Source organism: Argentina silus (genome assembly GCF_951799395.1).
Source record: "Argentina silus genome assembly, chromosome: 4".
Lineage (NCBI taxonomy): Eukaryota > Metazoa > Chordata > Actinopteri > Argentiniformes > Argentinidae > Argentina > Argentina silus.
The window spans coordinates 12,821,939-12,842,916 of NC_139658.1; the positions used below are offsets into that span (position 1 = coordinate 12,821,939).

Sequence of the window (20,978 nt, forward strand, 5' to 3'; positions counted from 1 at the left end):
TTGTGCTGTAACTTCTAGCAATGGTGAGACACATTTCAGGGGAAACTTGCATCATATGTGAAAGAGGATCTGCCCTCCTCTGTGTTTTTACAGGTAAAACCACACAGCCACCATGACAAGTGTAGAAAGAGAACTTAATCCCCATCAATCTGAAGTGAATTTTTTGGAACAAGAGACGGTTACTTTAACACTAGCACAAATAAAAGTACATGAGTTTGAGTTTAGAAATGAATGAGTCATAATAACTGATCTTTAAAATAGCTTTGAAATATAGATGTGGTCTGCCTGTGTGGGTTGAGATTTTATGTATTCACTGAGTTGGCATTTTCATTAATGTCAATGAATTCCAGAGGTGATTGATTATCTTATATCTTGTGGACAATGCTGCCCATAACAAGGAATTTTGCATGATCACCATATCAATATTTGCATATGTAAATATGTTCATGATATGTAAATACATAAATGAAGTCAGATTAGTGCACTTAACCTTATAGAAGCACTTTAAAAATAAATAAACTGGACTATATCATGGTCAATGATGTTACATTACCTTATCACTGTGGTTAGAAATACATTGTTCTAATGCTTTTCTTCTCTCTCCTTTGACAGATTAATTTTCTGTTAAAAATATTTCCAATTCAAATGCAGTTAAACTTTTGATTTAGGACCTGATCAAGAAAAGGCCATTCCTCGAAATAAGGATTTTATTCATTAGTTTGTCATAAATTTAATCAAATTAGTGAATCATGGACTCACATGGTTTGGAAAGTCTTTTGTTTCATACATAAGGTTTACCTAACCATATTTATTTGCCCATTGTGTGGTAGCTATAATGAACAGACGCTTAAAATCAATAGCTGGGGCTCAAATTTGAATATTAGGCAGTTTTAGCTGTTATATCAATGTTGGTTAAAATCAGTGGGTCAGATTGATAGTGGTTTTATACTGCCTCGTGGTGGTCGTCCATAGATGGTGCAGTCACTGTCCACCTGCCGACTATTGAATTTCTCCCCCGTCAAAATGACACACCTGGCCATTACACGCCTGCCATTACACACCTATCCATTTGACTATACGTTATATTTTCGAACGCTGTATATTGTCCGCATGAGATTGTTGAATGACTTCCCATTTCGAGTTTCTATGCTGCTTCGTTGAGAGACGTTTCAGTCATAATATTCTCAAGAAAGTAGGGTATTATTTGATGGACTACACGCGCAATTGGTTGGGACTCTGGAAATGTGTTAAGGCCAGTCGAATTGATAACTGTTGAGCATTCCATTAAAATCGCACAATTTTCTATTAACTGCACACATTTTACAACATCTTTACAAATATTTTAAGGCATATTGAAGTGTGTAAATACATCCGATATGATGTCGGATGTTAATGCCCAGTGTAAATTAAACCTTTTTGTCCCGGTTCACCACGCATCATCAGTAGAATGCGACTTTGCCCCAAATGTAGGCGATTATGACCTCACACCTTCAGCTCGTAGTCATGGTAAATCTGACAACAGATATAAAAACAAAAAATCTGGATGTCAGATGTTTTAAAACTATACGTGATGGCAGACTGTATGCACTAGAAGGAGCAGGTAACAAGCTATGCATGCATGTCAAACAATGTTGAGCAAAAACCGTAAGGTATCAAACTTAAGGGGAATACATTTTTTTTTTTAGTTTTAAAAAGGGGTTTGGTTATCTTCAATAAGCATTTTACCTTTCTGTTAGAGATTTCCTCCATTCTCAGTAGGCTTATTGGAGATGGGAATGTATTTCAGTGGCCGAATGTTTCATGAAAAAAAAAAGAAAACCTGATCATTAGGCCATTGATGACTGTGTGGATATGTGTCAGTGTGGACATGTGAGAACAACATATTGTTGTAACAATAGGCCCATATTGGAGTACAAATCAGCAAAATTATAGCCAAATATTTTTCAACGTACTTTCAGTTTTGTATATTGTAGCGAGTGTTTTTATTGTAAGAATGGTAAACCTTTAACTAGCATAACCTTTATCTCAAAGTTTACTGAGATAGTGTATCTGACCTTTCACTCACTCAACATTCCACACCCAACACATGGGAGCTTGCCAATGTCTTAGAAATGAAACATGCCAACACACGTGATGCCACTGATGATTCATAAAAAAATGAAATGTATTCTATCTGCACTCCTCCCTAATATTGCATCACCTCAGCTAACATTGTGTTTACCTCAGCTGTTTTTACTTTCAGTGTGCTGACAGAGTGTTGCTTGTCTGCCTTCCAAGTCTGACCAAAGTCTGACCAAAAAAGAATTAACATAGCACAACAGTTAGCAGCTGCGCCCAAGAAAGTAATCTTCAGATGACACTCTCAGATAAAGGAGGAGGAGGCAAGGGGGCAAAAATGGATTAATTTGTTCCTGTATCAGATGAAAACAAGATTGTATCACACAAAAAAATCCTCCTAGCTTCTCTTAATGATTGCTTGGAAGATATTAGATGTTGGATGTCCCAGAACTCTTTCCAATTGAATGATAGTAAATCTGAGGTAGTCATATTTGGCCCTCCTAGCTCCACAATACCAACACAGGACAGTCTTAGCTGTCTGCCATGCAATTTTTGATGCTGACCTCAATTGCGAGAAACAAATCAAAACAGTTGTATAGTCATCTTTTTATCAGTTGAGAAACATTTCCAAAATACAGCCTTTCTTGTCATTCGCCTATCTAGAAAAAGTCATCTCAAAAAGTCATCTTGTTTCGATTATTGCAACTCCCTCTATTCTTCCATCAGTAAAATGTCCCTCTCACAGTTACAGACAGTCCAAAATGCAGCAGCTAGGCTTTTAACCAGAACTAGGAAAAGAGACCATATCACCCCAATTTTAGCCTCTTTACACTGGTTACCTGTTAATTTTAGAATTTATTTTAAGATTTTACTGATAACTTTTAAGCCTCAGTGCAGCCTAAGATCCTCAGGCAGGGCCCTTCTGGCCAATCCGGAGTCTAGACGGAAGACAAAATGTGGCCGTGCCTTTACCCTTAGGGCCCCTAGACACTGGAATGACTTGCCTGAGTATATTAGGCTAGCAATATCTGTATTGTCTCTTCTTAAAACTCATTTTTGTAGACTAGCCTTTAATTGATGCTGCCCTTATTCCTTTTAATGTGTTGTGTTTTACTGTTTTCTACTTATATTTTTGTTTTTTATTTGCATATCTGTTTTAAAAATGTGCTATATTAATGAAGTGTATTATTATTACACTCAACACTTTATTAGGAACACTATACTATTACTGGGTAGGGCCTCCCTTTGCTCTCAAAACAGCCTAAATTCTTTGTGGCATTGATTCTACAAGATGTTGGAAACATTCCTTTGAGATTCTGGTCCATGATGACATGATTGCATCACGCAGATTTTTCAGGTGCACTTTCAAGCTATGAATCTCCCATTCTACCACATCCCAAAGGTGTTCTATTGGATTCAGATCCGGTGACTGGGATGGCCACTGAAGAACACTGAACTCATTGTCATGTTCATGAAACCATTTTGAGACGACTTTTGCTTTGTAGCCATTTGAAGATGGGTAAATTGTGACCATGAAGGGATGCACATAGTCAGCAACAATACTCAAATAGGCTGTGGCATTCAAGCGATGATTGGTTGGTATTAACGGGCCCAAAGAATACATTCCCCATACCATTACACCAACTCCACCATGAGAAGGTGTACAGGTGTTCCTAATAAAGTGTTCAGTGAGTGTATATTATTATGTTAAATGCAGGCTTATCTGAGAGGAGACAGTTAGCCTGAAAAATAGATACAGAAGTTTTCAACATAGTGTATGCATTACTTTGCAGTTAACATGAAAAGAATGAAGGTGACCCCCCCAAGCGCTGACATCAGTGAGCAGCAGCACCCCATGAAGACACACTGTGGCAGCATTGGCCAGACAGGAGACAACCCCCAAGTGTCCAACGACTTGTGGAGCACCTTCATGGACCTCCGCTACCAAATCCTGCAGCTACTCTCCTCCAACCTGTCCCCCTGCGCCCTCAAGGCCCGTATGAACCGTCTGGAGCTCCTCCAGAAGTGCTCCTACTACCTGGAGGTCCAGCAGCCGGACTTGTCTTCCTTGGCTCAGGAGCTGCAGCAACAGCAGCCACAACCGCAGCAGCAGCAGAGCTACCTGTCCCCCTCCACCATCCTCCACCTCATAGACCCCTGGAAGTTTGAGCGCATGAAGAAGCTGGGCACCAGCCAGGTGAAGATCCAGCTGAGCCTCTTGGAGGAGCTCTGCGAGCAGATCTTTAAAGGCAAGGAGGAGCTGGAGGCCATGCTGGAGTCCACAGCCGACCAGTTCGATCTGGCCTCCCTCGCCCAGGAGGATGCTCCCTTGCGACGAAAGGTGGTGCAGCTCAACAAGGCCCTGCTGGACTTTGACTCTATGCTGGGGCCCGGTAAGCTGCACCCCAAGCACCGGCTCATCTCCCAGACTGGCAACACCAAGATGCCCCAAATTCAGCTGTCGCTGACTATCAAGATGCCTGTGGTGTTTGACAAGATGCACTCAGAGGCGTTGGGGCACAGCGCCAAGCTGCACTGGCTAATCATGGGGCCGGAGCCGCAGGAGCCTGGGGAGCGGTTTGAGATCTGCTACAAGCTCCTCCAGCCGTCCAACGCGGAGGAAGGGGGCCACCTGGGAATGGTCACCTGTACCTCCTACTACGTTCAGATCAGCAACCTGATGCCTGAGAGGTGTTATGAGTTCACGGTCAAGAGGGCAGATGCCTGTTGCCAGGTCTATGGTCACTGGAATGAAACCATTATCCTTAGAACCACTGCGGGGTCCATGGAGAGCCGGGAGAGAAAGAGGAGGCTGTTTCTCTGGTAGTGTGTTGCTGTTAATGCATAGCTATATGAAATAAAAGACATTTTACATTTTCTATAATTCTAATAAAAAACAAGATTTTTGCATTTGAGTGCAGCGGTTTGGTGGTTTGAATGGCTTTGAGAATATGGTCTGATATGCATATTATTATTCACAAACCCAGCAATCTTTAACTTAACAAACTGTGTTTACAGTATCAGATGTGTGTGTGTGTGTGTGTGTATGTGTGTGTGTGTGTGTGTGTGTGTGTGTGTGTGTGTGTGTGTGTGTGTGTGTGTGTGTGTGTGTGTGTGTAAGAAAGAGAGTAGGAGAGAACAAGTGTGTATTAGGGATTGCCTTTCTCTTGACAAATGGAAAATGCAAATATTTATAATTGGAGACATCTACAAAAAGGCTTAGACAAAACAATTTAATATCGGGCCACCCACTCAATGATTAATGAATTCGCTTTCAGTTGTTGCCAAATTTCTGATATTGGGTATAGTGTGAATGAGTCCTGTTGAGAAAAGAAGAAAAAAAAGACTGCCCTCAGAGTGCCCTCAGTATTGTGCAATCAACTTTCTGGAAGTTGGGTGTGCAAACATGAGAATGTTTTCTCTAATGCACCCACAGTATGTTTAAGGCTAAACACACCCATTCTTACCCCTATTCTTGTTGCATCACAACGTATGCAGGATGTGTTTGAATTATTTCCCAAGGATGAGGGTACTGTGGTCTGGGGAGGTGGGGGGGGGGGTGAAACCATTATCCTTAGAGGGGGGGGGCGGTCTAATGGTTGATGCCGCTGCCTTCAGATCATGTACAGTATTACACACTCTCCTTCCTGACCCTTCACATTTTCACTGTCTCTGTTCAATAAACTTGTGTGTTTTTCCTTTGAATAAGGTAAGTAAGGCATTATGGAAGGTATTGTGGTGCTGAGGTTTGTCCAGCTAATTTCCAGCGCAGTTATGGGTCCAGCCTCAGTGCACTACTCACACCAGACGACTTCTTGGCTCTCCCATACACGCCCATATCCTTCTCCTCCTTCCTCTGTATTCTTGTTTATACTGGAGTCATGGGCCAGAATGCAAACCAGAGAGGAAGTGTGCCATAGATTCCACATTAATTACGGTTAATGATCCTGAAGATCCTGCTGTCCAGTCTGCACAGGTCAGACAAATGTCATTGACTTAAAGCCAGAGCAGTACAGGGCAAAGGATATGACGGTGTATCAACATATATTGTGTTTCCCTCTTCAGTCAGCAACACACCCCTACCTTCCTGTTACCTCCATTGCTTTGGGTGATTAATTTATTTTCACTATTGTTTTTCCCAGATTATTTTCCATTGCCCAGAAGCACAAGTTCAGAGGTACATAGATTGTTTTGTATCAAGTGATCTGTTCTTGTAAAAGAGGCCATTTTCACTTCAGTTTCTACAAGCTTGACTTTCAGTTTGAGCAAGGTATGTAATCCCTCATCCCTGTCTGAGGCGACTCTGAGTCAAGGAATAAAATAAAAGTTCCCTCAGACAGGGATGGGCAGGCGTTTGGAGTTTCCCTTGTCTTCCATGGCCAACACACCGGTGGCCATGAGAAGTCTTGTTATGAAGTTAGGTTCATTATGGTTAGGCTTCTACAAATGTTTGGACAGGCCAAGGTTAAAAAAAAAAAAATGAAAGCATGGCTGCATGTGTTGCAGGTTGGAAGAGATTCCCAGTTTCAAAGTTAGACAGTTATCTGAAACTGAAATTATCTGTTGACTATAAATAATTTGAGCTAATTTATTTGTGACAGTTGAGCTCATTTATTTATATTTATTTATTTAACCAGGTAAGACCCACGAAGATACATACAAGACACGTGCTAGCAATGCAGCTAATAGCTGCAACATTTTCGTTGATCAAGAACACAAGCTTATCTAACTTTTAAATATGTTGAAGCAAGTTTCAGGATGAAGAGGCATCCATTATGAACCGATAACTTGGATCAAAGTGCAATTGGTTGATAAATATAGTTTTGATGGCAACAATATAAATGAATGAATAAGTCAGTTATAAAGTAGAACTGAACATATTTAATGAGAGCCCTACAGTATGTTGGCTCTGTTTTCAGTCACCCAGTTGGATAGGCACAAATGCCAGTGTCGGCTTCCTCAGGAATTCTCTCAGTAGTCTGTGAAGGTAACAGAGGGGAGAGAAATATCATGCTTGACCTACTGGAAAATAAGACCTCTTCTCTTCAGAAATATGAAAAAGTATTTGAGCATAAATATCCTTTTCTTCAATCAGGTTTCATCCTGATATTTTGGAATGAATTTACTCTCATTCTCAATTGACATTGCACATTTGAACTCCTATGCCACTACTATTGCTACTGCCCAATATTGCTCCTATACACCTTGACACCTTATGTCATTTGTTTTATTATTATTATTATTATTATTATTATTATTATTATTATTATATTGTACTGCATTGTTGATTGTTTGATTGTTGTTTGCTGCATTGTTGAGGAGCCAGCTTGCTCTAAACATTTCATTGCATCGTCTATGGCTGTATTCTATGTATATGATAAATCAAGTTTGATTTGATTTTGAGGTGGTGGTAGCCCAAATGTAACATCACATCTAGCAATAATCCTAATCCTAAAAGTTAACTTCACCATGAGTAGACTATATGATTAATTTTGAGTGTGACTTGCACATAGCCCACCCTTGTTGGTGTACTTTGTTTTTAACAGCTGTTCTGAAATTAAAGTTATTTATGCCAGAGTATAAATTGTTATCATCCTGGCAAGTCAAACAGTCTCTCTTGCTTTAGGATAATGATCACAGAATGTTTTTCTGTGTCTGCCAAGAGGAGAGAGACTTGTATTTAGTTTAGTTCTGGATATTTTCAGTCGACTTCTTTTACTCCTCCAGTAGTCATTGACACTAATTAACTGTTTACACACCTTGAGGTATTATTGTCCCTATAAGGTGATCAGTACAAACCTTGAGTTCCATCTGCAAGGACATGAATGTTTGTGAGGAGCTACTGTAACATGAAATACACCAGTGACATTATATGAAGGTAAGATCGTCCAAAATACCTTTTGCAATAAACCTTTATTATCCTGTCACCAACAAAGCAATAACATTGCTATTGTGAAATAAAGAAAATACCTGTAACAGTTCGTCAATAACATGCACACTCACAGAATATGCACGCTCACAGAATATCAATTATTCCTTAATACAATGACGAAAAATACTTTGAGAAAGATTTAGAGTGCAAAGTACAGCATATTTACATACACGCCTATGATACAATAATGGTTTCATTGAAAAGCTGAAATACATTAGCATACAGTCAACGAGGCGCCACAGGCCTCTTAAAGCAGTGCAGAAAGTTACAATTTTACCAGTTCGTCACCTGCTGGTTGTATTTCGGTTGGATCCGACTCTGGTGGTTTGCGGTAGATAACATTACCAGTCCAGTGAACAAGAGACAATCTGACTCGTTGCCTGATATTGTGGAAGCGCATTAGGAAATCATCGTTCCCAACTAAATAGATTAATGGATTTATGGCGCTATTCAGGCAAGCCAGACCTCGGCTGATTTGATGAGCGAAATAGATGTCATCGAAGCTTGCATGGCACCTTCCTTCCATTTTTTCAATCCTTGTCTTCAAATTTAGATTTCTCAAGACATGATAAGGGATGAAGCAAATTGAGAATATTCCCGTCAAAACGATGACAAGGTTTAGACACCGTTGTTTCAACAGAGTTTTGACGTTGGCTTTGGTGACCAGGACCACTACAATGTGCCCATAGCAGGCTAAAATGATGAGCAGCGGTATAAAGAATCCAGTGATGGTCCAGCCAATGCTATATGGAAAGTACTCCTTAATAAAGTAGTCAGCGGTAGTATCATAGCACCAATCTGAGGAATTTGGCGCTGTCTTGTCTGTCTTGTCAAAGAACATATCGGGAAGTATCTGAATGAAAACCAAAATCCAAACAAGACAACTTATTGCCACGGAGTGGCGAGTGTTGATTTTTCCCAACACCTTCATTGGGTGTACGATGCCGAGATACCTGTAGATGCTGATGCAGGTCAGAAATCCGATACTACCGTAGAGATTTAAATTGAAGCAAAATCTGGTGATTTTACACATTGTTTGTCCAAAGATCCATTTACTGTTCTTTGCGTAATAAACGATCAAAAGGGGCAAAGTAAATAAGTACAATAAATCAGCTATTCCAAGGTTGAGAATAAATATGTTTATATTTCCCATTTTTTTCCATGCTGTGAAGACAGTCTTTAACCCCCAGAAATTGGCAAAAGTTCCCACGACGAACACAATCACGTACACCGCAGGCAAAAATGTGTGCGTGAATGGCAGGTTTATTCTCTCACATGCAGTATTGTTCAGAGCGCGGTCCTCTGACATTTTCTCTCTGTCTTTCTCTTTGGTAACCACGACGTTGATACACCAAACTATGCTCGAAGTCCTGTAGCAGAATAATATGAGTCGATGGCGACAAGTGCTCGATTTAAATCAAACTTTCATGCCCACAAATATAATCCCCAGCGGTTCCCAAGCATGGAGCATAGTGACCAATGCGAAACCAAGATTATACGCCCACCCCACTTCCTTAAACTAAATGTATTAAATGTAATCTACAGTTTTTGGAACTATTACATATTCAAAAGGTACAGTATAGCCTGTGTAGCTTGTAACTGAGAAAACCATAAGCCCTAATGTGTATGCATGCGATGTACAGTATGTAATGTACGCCTTGAATTAAACTGCATCGCTGCCTGTTGTTACTTAACAGAGACTATAATTTCAGAACATTTCATTAGTGATTGGTTTTTAATTCATATGAATACTAATTTACAAAAACATATGCAGGTCTACTTATTGATGCATTACATATAAATTATGACTGTCAGATAGGCTGGCAAACAGACCAAAGGTCACACATACAGTCTTGAAGTACTTATTTGAACTGGCTCCACGCACCAAACAGAACCCTCCTTTAGTCATAGTTCATACATAAACAAAGCAACACTCACATACACACATACACACACACACACACACACGCACACACGCACACGCACACACACGCACAGATATTTGTATGATCACTTAGCAATATACTGACTTTTTTCCTTGGCCACACTGTATCCGAAAAAAAAACATGTGCAGCTGATAAGAGACCTCCAATCATATTTTAAGTTACTATGAAAACAACTTTTTATAACCTTCATTGAGAACTGTCATTTTGGAACACTTTTGTACAAACCTTGGAGGTTTACAGTAATGCAAATTTACAGTAATCAGGGTCAAATATAGCTTGGAATTCAATCAAACATGCACTGCTGAAAGAATAATGATACAACAAAGCAATGTGTATTGTAAGTGACACAATGAATTTGACCATTTGAACTGTGTGAAATAAAAAATGAAAACATTTTTGCTTTTCATGAAATTATGTTATCTCACAGCACAGGGGCTGTGTGATTTATCTGCAATGCAGGTTTGATTGATCCAACCCTTCGACTCAGATTCAGTCGTCTATTATCTTCTTGAACAGGACCTGTCCATCTCCCATCTCGTCCTTCCGCGTCCTCAACTCTACAACCAGGGCAGGGCTCTCCTGGAGGCGGTGGGTGGTGACTGGGGACAGTTGTTGTGGTGGCAGGAGCAGGACTCAATCATCATGACCTGATGCTGGGTCATCCTGCCCTGGGGGCAGAGGAAGACCATGCGGACAGTTCTGGTCCGGTAGGGGCTGCAGCAGCGGCCGTCTGGGCACAGAAGGCCACAGAACAAGGGTCTGTAGGCCCGGGTGCTCAGGCAGCCCTGGAACTCCAGACGAATGGGCACGGGAGACCTGTAGCTGCTCTCACAGGCACCTGTAGTACCCTGCAATGCACAATGGCAGGATTAAAGATAATCCCATCATTTGACAGATATTTTTAAATTCCAAATGTGGACATCAAAACGCGCCCACAGTGGCTATGGTGATTATGCATTAAACCATCATTTATTTTTCTATTTGAGAGGGCTGGCCATATTATTTACTCATACAGTATAAAGCCATTCTTCTCTGTATCTTTTATTTATAAAATAAGAAACACTGTAACACATAATTGATTGGCAAATAGATTGTAACGCACCAACAGTAACTGTAACTCCACCCACCTAGACTACCACTCCACCCTCCCTGAACTAAAAGGACCTCAAAAACAGCATCGCCTGCCAGTGTTTGAGCAGTAAGAGTGTGTTTGAGAACAAACCGGAGAGTTTAAGAGGTAAAGAAAGGTTTTCTTCTCACTCACCGCCTGTGGCCTGCGGAGCACCACGACCTGGCATGGCCTGACCTGGCACAGTCTGGTCTGGGTCTGAGGGCGGCAGGCCCAGTTCTTGTTTGAGGTGTGGGTGGAGACACCTGGGCCACAGCTGCGGGAGCAGGGGCTCCAGTCTGTGCTCTGCTCTATACAGTTGGAGCTCAGGGCCTGAGAGTGACCTGCACCAAACTCCTGCCTCAGCCTCTCTGTTCTCTCCACTGGAACTTCATAACAGACACAGGATTTTTTTTTATCTGATTTCATTGTATTGAATTGCATTGCATTTGAAAACCTCTATTATTCATTGAACATGATATTCTAAATGAATGGATTTTAGTAACAAACTGGGAGGTTTTTGTGGTCTTGACTGCTTTGCTTTACCTAAAGCAATGTTTATGCTGTATCTCTTTTGCTTCCTCACACATGTGCAGCACACATGTCTTTCTCTGGAAATTGAAGCATACCTGTGAGGGGAGTCTACTTTATACTTTTACAGTCACCTCTCCAAAACCATTTTTATTGGACCATGGGATGCTAGGTAGTGTGTAAACACTGCAGTGTGGGTTTGATTGAACTGAGCCTTCTATGTCCAATAGGAAATGGCTGAAAAACCATCCAGATGTCTCTGTGTTGTGCACCTCAAGATGTTTCATCCTGGCAAACATGCAGTAAATCGCTCGCCTGCACATAAGTAGTGGCACTTGTGCCCACCTTTTGACATTATCTTTGAGAATATAATTAATATTGGTAAATACATCTAACTATCTGTAATGACATACACTGTACAATGCAACTGCATATTTGATCAAGGTATCCTGGATAAGACCTAGGTAATGGAAAGTGTTACCCAACCCACATAGTGCATTACTACCTGCCAAGGGGTCAGGGTAGATATTGTTATCCAGGCTGTCACAGACCCATTCCTTGCAGCACCTCCCTGGCAGACGTAGTAGCTGGGGGTTGGGGCAGTTGGCGGCAGGCAAATGGAGATCGTCACTGCACAGTGGAACGCAGGTCACCCCGCCACCCAGGCAGTGGCACAGCTGTGCACACGAGGGCTGGAATGTCTGGCCCTCCTCAAAGCGCATGCCATTGAGTTCACAGCCTAGCGTGTTCCGGCCTGACCACAAACAGGACAGGAGGGAGGTGAGAGTTGAAGAACTCTCAGCAGCAGTTAAGTGAGAAAGGCAGACAGCCTGTATTGTGCCACGAGAGGGGAGTGATGTGAGTGATGTGTACAACTATAACCTGTGACTCTAATTCTTCCCTGTAGTGATACTGTCAAACCATAAATGTTTAGAAAACCTGTCCCTTACACAAGATCGTTTTATCTACTTACAGCCACCCACAAATCAGCAGAAGCTTGGAAAAAAAAATCATTGAGTGGTTGTGTTATTTCCTCCACATTTACATCCATGGAATGAAATAGGATATTCACTCGTGGTGGAAGACTTGGAGCACACATTTACTAACTAGTGCAACTGTTGTTAAATTGCAGTCATAGTTTTGAGTCTATAAAACACAAATCTCCACTCCCTTATACCTCTTATTAGTGTTATTAGCATCACAATGGATATGCTTTGAAATAATTCAGTTTTATTTGTCATATGCAGAGTACAGCGTATACAATACCACTTAGATGTGAGGATTGTATATTGTGTTGTATTGTAATGTGATGTGATTTGATGTGAGTATCTCCATAGAAAAAACATGTACTCACTGACACACTCTCCAGGACCTCCGGGGTAGCTGGCACTGTAGTCACACTGTAAGCCTCGCTGGCTGTCACACACGTACCTCTCTGTGCAGGCTTCGCCCTCCTGCCTGGCACACACCTGGCAGCAGCGGCACCCATCCAGCACTAGGGGCACCCCCAGAGGACAGCGTGGTACGGGCCTGGGGCAGTGGCATGGGCTGCCGCACAGCTGGCACCACACCTGGGTTTACAGTAGAATGATGAACAGCAGTGTGATGTGTGGGGAAAAAAAGATGTCAGTGTGCTTTATCTACTGTAGTTTAAGCAACATTTTATTGTGTGAGACTGTATGAACTTACTGGCTTTTGTTGGATGAGAGGGTTCAGATGGATGGCTAAATGTTTCCACGTCTTGTATACTATACATAGATGGGGTTTTGTATTGAGGTGTGAGATGTAAGGGACTTTTACAGAGACATTCTCAAAGGTATCTGCGAGGCCTCCCTCCTATGATGCAGCAGGTGAAAGTGTTAATGAATATTTCTAACAAAGGTGACAGGAAGTGGGTTCTGTGTCAGACTGCTGTTTGTCTGATGAACAGAGTATGAATATGCAGGAAACATTTGGAGGGGGGTGGGGGGGGGGTCAGTTTGTTTAATTCCTCACATGATTTGTTTTATACATTTATACATTTACAAATGTGTGTATAAAATGTTTTATGATGTAGGTAAGGGGATACAGATACAGATAAAGGCGTAGGTTGAGGTTGAGGTTTTGTGTTCAGGAGAAAAGAGCCAGATGAACATGCAGAAGGTCACGTACACAAGTAGAACATCATAACTGTTTATAAATATAGATCAAGAGTTTACACTTTTTGTTGACTTTACAGACATCGAGTTTAAATAATCTAATAAGCGGCCCGTCGGGGGTCCAATGAAATTCAGATGAATCTGAAACTATTGCTTACATAATGTCTTACAGCTGTTTATTGTATTTGGTACATGTAATATACAAAAATGCTTGTAATGGACCTAAGTATATTGGTTAATTATTTTTTGTTCTATTTTTAGCTCCAACATTCAGATGCTCACAGATGATCCCATCTTGAAAACAAGGCATTCGTCTGTAACACTGTGATATTGAGCTATTGACTATTGTAATAATATGGGGCAGCACAGCAGTGGACATTTGTTTAGGTTGTATTATTTTTTCTGGCCCACGGAGGGTTGCATTTGGTCCAATGCGGCCCGCGACCAAATCGAGTTTGACACCCCTGATTTAGTAGTTCAGAATAAACTCTAGCATGCAAATACCAGGTAAACAGTAAAGATGAACCCAATAACATCATAGTATTTTATGTACAGGTAGTGCAGATACTGATAGTACAGGTAGTAGAACAAGGCAATCAATGCTATAGAAACAGCCATGAATATATGTGTTGAATAAACCACAGTATGAATGACATATGATTGTGACTGTAACTGTACTTTTGTGTGTATTTGTTTCTTTGACCCACAATGACTGCACGGAACTTCCTCTTTCTATTGTTCTATTCGAGGGCGAATGTTGCGTGACGGCAATACATTTTAGGCTCTTATGAAGCTGAATTAGGAATTGTATGTGCCAATTGTATGACAAAGCACTCAAATGAGAGGGGTGGTGTGGTGTCCCTGTGCTCCCTCATGTAAATTGCACAGGGATCAACACACATAGTGTCACCTATATTGATGCAGTAATGGGACAGTAAAGCATTTTTTATTGTTTTGGCTCTACAGAAAAGTTTGGATTTTAAATCAAACAATTACTATGAGGTTAAAGTAGAGATTCTGAGCTTTTATTTGATGATATTTGTGTACATATTGGTTTCACCATTCAGAAAAACACTTTTTATGCATAGTCCCCCTATTTTAGGGTACCCAAAAGTAATGGGACAATTGGCTTGATAAGTGTTTCTGGTAAGTAAATACTAATGTTTAGTATTGATTCTAGGCTTTGCATTTGTCAATGAAAGTAAAGGAAGCCATTATTAGACTGAATAATCTGAAACAAAGCCAAACCTGCCAAAATCAACAATTTGAAAAATTATTAAAAACAAAAAAAAGCACTAGTGAGCTCAGCAATCGCAAACGGACTGGTAGGCCATGATAGACTTCCACAGTGGATGACTGAAGAATGCTCACCATGATTAAGAAAACCCCCAAAACAACTGTCCCACAGATCGGGAACACTTTCCAGGAGGTAGGCGTGAATGAGAGATTACCATCCGCAGAATACGTCGCCACCCGAACTACAGATGCTTCACTGCAAGGTTCAAACCACTAGTTCTCCTCAAAAAGGATGGTCAGGTTACAGTTTGCTAAAAAGTACCTAAAAAGCCTGCAGAGGTCTGGAAAAGGTATTGTGGATAGATAAGATTAATATTATCATTTATCAATGATTGCAAGAGGAAAGTTTTGAGAAAAAAGAATCTGCCTAAGATTTACAGCATACCACCTCATCTGTGAAACATGGTGGAAGGGGTGCTATGGTTTGGACATGTATAGTCGTAGCTGCCACAAGAACTGGCTAACTTGTCTTAATTGATGATGTTAATGCTGACAGCAGCAGCATAGTGTCGTCTGAAGTGTACAGAAACATTTGTCTGCTCAAATACAAGCAAATGCCTCCAAATTCATTGGATGGCGCTTCATCATACAGAAAGACAATGACCCAAAACATACTTCCATAGCAGCTAGGGAGATTTTCGGGGCCAAAAAGTGGAAAGTTCTTGACTAGCCAAGTCAATCTTCAGATTTAAATTCAATTTCACATGCATTTGATTTCCTATGATAAGATTTTAGGATAAAAATACCTAAAAATAAACAACTGAAGATGGCTGCAGTACAGGCCTGGATATACCCAGTGTCTGGTGGGGTCAATGGGTCGTAGACTTCAGGCAGTTATTGTATGCAAAGGATTGTCGACCAAATACTAAACATGAGTGCTTTATTTGGACATTATATGATTTTTTTCCAATACTCTTGGAGCCCTGAAATAGGGGGAGTATTTTAAACATAAAATGTTGTGCTTTCTAAATGGTGAACCCCGAAAAAAACATTGAATTAAAGCTGAGAATCTCTACTTTGACCCCATAATAATTGTTTGATATCAAATCCGAACTGTTGGAGTATAGAGCTAAAAGAAGACAAAATGCTTCCTCTTTCCAATACTTATGGAGGGCACTGTATTTTCTCACATAAATATATAGATTAGTTGGTTACAGAAGGCATCCCCCTTAACATTAGGCATCATGATTTGAGAATTTTCTGTATACTATTGCTGTACATAACTGACAAAATACAACACCAAATGCATTGACAGAAACATTCTGTGGGATGGAGCCTCCTCCAGTCAAAGGTAAATACATATTCATCACATGTTATGTAATGTCAAACTCTACCTCTTACTGCAGAACAGTTCAACCTCAGCATGTGCAAATACCCAGCCGCTCATGAGAACATCCAACAGTGAGCTTTGACCACAATGTTCTACTTTCTTTAGAGCAACTTCGGCAGTGCCACCTTACAGTGTTATTTTACTGTATGTTCTCAGTAAATACAAGTGCTGCTAAAATGCAATGATGTCCCTCAGACATGAAATGCCATTTCTCCCCCAAATGTTGCAATCTTTGAGTTGCACATAAATTAGAGAAAGAAAAAAAAACGAATGAAAATGGTAACTCTTGAGGAAACATTGAGTTGTCAGCCCTCACCTGAGTGAAGGTACACAACAGCAAGGAACCAAGGAGCATAGCGTGTCTTCTGTCCATTGAAAGGGGTTAGCCAGTTCTCTCTCTCTCTTTCTCTGTCTCTGTCTGTCTCCTCAGGAAAGCTGTGATGCCATTAATGCCTGCCTCTGTCCATTCATTTATAAAGTCTGGCTTCTGATGTCACAGACAGTGGACTGCAATGTAAATAGTTACTGGACAGGAATCAAAAATAGTTCTAATTCCACATTCCTGCTACCCATTTCCTATCCCTCCCTCTGCTCAGAGCCTTTCATAGCTTTTGTGGGCCGTTTAGACTGCAATGGCATATACTGTGTATTGTGGCACGATGGGTCGTGGTTGAGTTTATGTGTGTGTTTGTCTAACTAGGATGATGTTTTATTCTTTGACATGGTGTTTTGTTGCCATAACTGTATGTGGGAGCAAAATAATGAGGTCTACTCAGGTGAATTCTACTGTACAGTACTGTATGCCTAAAGTTGAATACTGGTTGTATTGTGGGGGAAAAAAGGCCTTCGTTTTAACCCGGACAAATGTAGAAATCAGTGCATTTGTACATGTTTGTACAAGTCGTGATATATCCTCCCTATATTTATTTTACCCAATGCACTACAGTTGAAGGGGGAAATGTTTGGGCATGTCCGCTATCTGAATGATGACGATAAAAGCAGATATGATGACAGGCGTCTTCATAGCAAGTATCTACATGACTAGCAAGCAACGTTATTATAGTAAACTAAAACTAAAACTAGTCATGAAAAAACATTTTCACAAAAAACACACAATTTGTAAACTGAACCCATCCAAGAAACACAAACTAAACTGACATTAGAACTGAACTGACACTTCTAAAAAGAAATAACGTTGAATGAAAACCAACATAATTTTCTTGTAGTTTTTTGGGGGTTGTCCGTGTTCAAAAGATGATAAAGAGTGACCATCAACGAGATAAAAATTATAGTTTTAATCATGTTTTGAAGCTATACAGTGTTAGCTTACACTTACATTGTTTACAAACAATGGAGTAAAACAAGCTTATATTTTAGGTTCTGATGGTGTACGACAGTTGAATTAAGCTCATGAGGCAAGTTATAATAATACATGTTCTTCAAGAATCAATGGCTATATCATTAATTTAGAACATCCCAGATTGCCCCTTTAAAGGCACAGGTCCTCAATTCATACAGCACTTCAATTGAAACATACTTTTTCCCCCTGAAACTAAAACAGGACTTAGACAGGACTTAATTATAAAAAAAACAGGACTTTAGACTAAACTAACCTGAAAATAGATAGATATAAAACTAATGAAAAAGACAAAACTATAATAACCATGTTAGCAAGTACATACTGTAGACTGTAGTTACTCTGGACTCTTTGTTTCCTGAAATGGGTAACACTTTACATTAGGATGTCCTTTTTGGGGTTTGCGCATTTATGATTAGACAGTTGACTAGTCTTTTGGTAATTTTTAAACCAGTTACAGTATAACCCTTTGTGTGTGTGTGTGTGTGTGTGTGTGTGTGTGTGTGTGTGTGTGTGTGTGTGTGTGTGTGTGTGTGTGTGTGTGTGTGTGTGTGTGTGTGTGATCATCATTTGGGTACTGGGGGTACTAAAAGATGTATTGCTCTAATCCTCTGTGCACTCAACACTACAAACCCCCAATAGGACACCATCTTATGTTGAGTGTTCACCTAAAAAGTAACCATGCACATATGTTACAATGCTCTTACAAATGCATGACCACCAATGTCTCATTGTGAAATCACAGCAGAAAGACAATATCAATGAACTGAATTTGTATTTCATCATCAAGGTCTCACAGAACCACTTACAGTAACATGGTAGGGGGTACAGTGCACCACCAATGTGGTGAAGATGTTATATGACTATGACCACTGCTCGAAACCTACTAAAGCCCCTCGCCACATCTGTCCACAAAAGACAAAGCACCACTCTCCTCCCTTTTCTAAATATAGGCTTTTCCTCAAAGTTGGATGTATTTTTTGCCTACCAATACAGCGAAACAGAAAACGCACCCAAACATCTGCTGTTACAATAACAAAACCCCACAAAGCAGCCTTAACACTGACTTCACACTCTCTCTGTATAGGACAGATCATATGACGCATTTCTCTCCCTCTGTGTATTTTTCACAGACTGAGAAAAACATACAGAGCAAAGACAAAAACCCTGGCATAATGTGCAGAAACTGTCTGTAGTTGTTCAATATTTGACCATTCAAACATCTGCAGACACATTTAATCCAAACAGTTCTTGGCCAGCCTCCACATTTCATGGTATATCAGAAATGTGATGAAGTTTACGTTAGAATATGATTTTTCTGAACGCTTATTTGGATTTCTTAGAATTCACTGCTCATTTTGGCAGAGGTCTTTTTTTAGGTAGGTCTGTGCTTTAAAACGGCATAACTAAAACATCAAGTCAATGTGTATTCTTTGGAATTTAGTGAGATGTGTTTAATGCTGGTTTTGTCATGCATTGTGTTCTATAGTTATGACCCTGTTGTGTGCATTACTGCATTACAATGAGGTTGGTGATCTTATTACATTCATATGTTTTTATCACATTTGACAGGCAGGCCTAAATTATTGGAGAGAGAGAGAGAGAGAGAGAGAGAGAGAGAGAGAGAGAGAGAGAGAGAGAAAGAGAAAGAGAAAGAGAAAGAGAAAGAGAAAGAGAAAGAGAAAGAGAAAGAGAGAGAGAGAGAGAGAGAGAGAGAGAGAGAGAGAGAGAGAGAGAGAGAGAGAGAGAGAGAGAGATCACCATTATATTGCATTTTTAGAAATTACCTTTACTAACCCAAAATGTCCACTAGGTAGTGCAATTGGACACAAACAAGGGCTGCAACATAGGACCACCTATCCTTAGAAGATGAATGATTCCATTTGAGACTATAACGCCAAACAATTAAAGGAGCCAACTTAAAAAAATACAAATAAAGTATTCTTGCGTTTATTTATGAAATGATGCGTTACTTTTGCGTTTGCAGATTTGTTTTGCTCCCGCACTTTGTCCTCCTGTCAATGAAGGAGGTGGTAGTGATGTTTGGGGGGATGGTGTTATGCAGGGTGATTTCTGGTGAGGTCACCGACAGGCTGCCTGCCTCAACAAGTGTAGCGCTGCGCTGCTCTTTCATCTCCTGGAATATACTTTATTTATTTCAATTCAGTAATCTGGTTGACTGTGCTTGGATTCGAAATGGATGCCAATCCATCCTTCTCACTCTCCGTTCTGTACAGAAGTGATCCGATTTATTCTCTCTGCGCCTCTGATTTGATGACTGCTTCTCAAACTGTGAACAATAATTTCATAAAAGAACAGAAGCAACTTATGAAGGTAAAGTGCTTTTTTCCATTTGGGAAGAAACAATTGTCTTCTCCCCACAAATATGCTACTTCATTCTGAGTATTTGTAAATACAGGTACACTTTTAAAAACATGTTATAACATGTTATACTTTACTTTTAAAGTGTCTTCATTCAGAAATGTATATGTATTTATTCAGATTTAGTTTAGCATGTTTCATCTTGACATGATGTTAATTTTTAGTAGGTTGAATATGGCCATCAGAGATTGCATAATCTATTCACTTTTCATTGAACAGAAGAAATAGCACGTGACTTTTAACCATTCCAGTCACGCAAGTTCTCCCTTAACTATGTAAATAATTGCCTATGCAGTGACTTATTTATTTTCAGGTTGACCAGACGCACATTGTTTGATGGTTTCTTAAGGAACCGATCTGAATTTCTCAACACATTAACAGAATATTTGGAGGAGTGTCCACTGATTATTATACAACTGTAGGCCATACATTTTTTATCAAAGTCAAACATTTCAATGTGTACTAATCTCAACTGCAATGCCTATTTTATTTTCATATATTGAAATGCTTACAGCAATTTAGTGGTATGTCCACTCAAAGTGTAGAGAAACACCATACAATCACCAAAATACAGTACTCACACATTTTACAACTCATGCCTAGTTTACTTTTGTTTGGCAACCCAGCACAAGGAATTTAGTTGTCCCCTGTTTTCAAAGAGCGACAGAGTCCGCACTCCATTGTGTCAAAACACAAAGGCTGATGAAAACACTCTTTCTCAGCTGAACATCCTTTGATGTGAGAGGTGCAAATCAATTGGCAAACGTAATGTCCCCAAAATGGAGACTGGAATGAGATAAATAGCAACTGGGAAATCCAGTCACACATTTACAACCCCAATAATGTAATTTATGTCCCTTTAGATTTATTTTGTGCTGTCCCAGAGAGGACCAACAAAGA

The 20,978-nt window shown here is 40.2% G+C and overlaps 3 protein-coding genes across 3 annotated transcripts; 1 reads left to right on the plus strand and 2 right to left on the minus strand.

Moving 5' to 3' along the window:
* Positions 1–3,856: 3,856 nt before the first annotated feature.
* Positions 3,857–4,885, plus strand: LOC310803070 (fibronectin type III domain-containing protein 11-like; the record flags this gene model as incomplete). The annotated part of the gene is made up of 1 exon (XM_083667706.1): positions 3,857–4,885. The coding sequence occupies one exon, from the start codon at positions 3,857–3,859 to the stop codon at positions 4,883–4,885; it is 1,029 nt and encodes a 342-aa protein (XP_083523832.1).
* A 3,077-nt stretch (positions 4,886–7,962) lies between these two features.
* Positions 7,963–9,455, minus strand: LOC310803495 (P2Y purinoceptor 1-like). The gene has a single exon (XM_083668288.1). It carries the CDS (start codon positions 9,297–9,299, stop codon positions 8,256–8,258), a length of 1,044 nt encoding a protein of 347 aa, XP_083524414.1. The 5' UTR covers positions 9,300–9,455; the 3' UTR covers positions 7,963–8,255.
* A 926-nt stretch (positions 9,456–10,381) lies between these two features.
* Positions 10,382–16,712, minus strand: LOC310803496 (CCN family member 5-like; the record flags this gene model as incomplete). The annotated part of the gene is made up of 5 exons (XM_083668289.1): positions 10,382–10,784; positions 11,201–11,427; positions 12,078–12,329; positions 12,930–13,146; positions 16,656–16,712. The coding sequence occupies 5 exons, from the start codon at positions 16,710–16,712 to the stop codon at positions 10,494–10,496; spliced, it is 1,044 nt and encodes a 347-aa protein (XP_083524415.1). The 3' UTR covers positions 10,382–10,493.
* Positions 16,713–20,978: the final 4,266 nt, after the last annotated feature.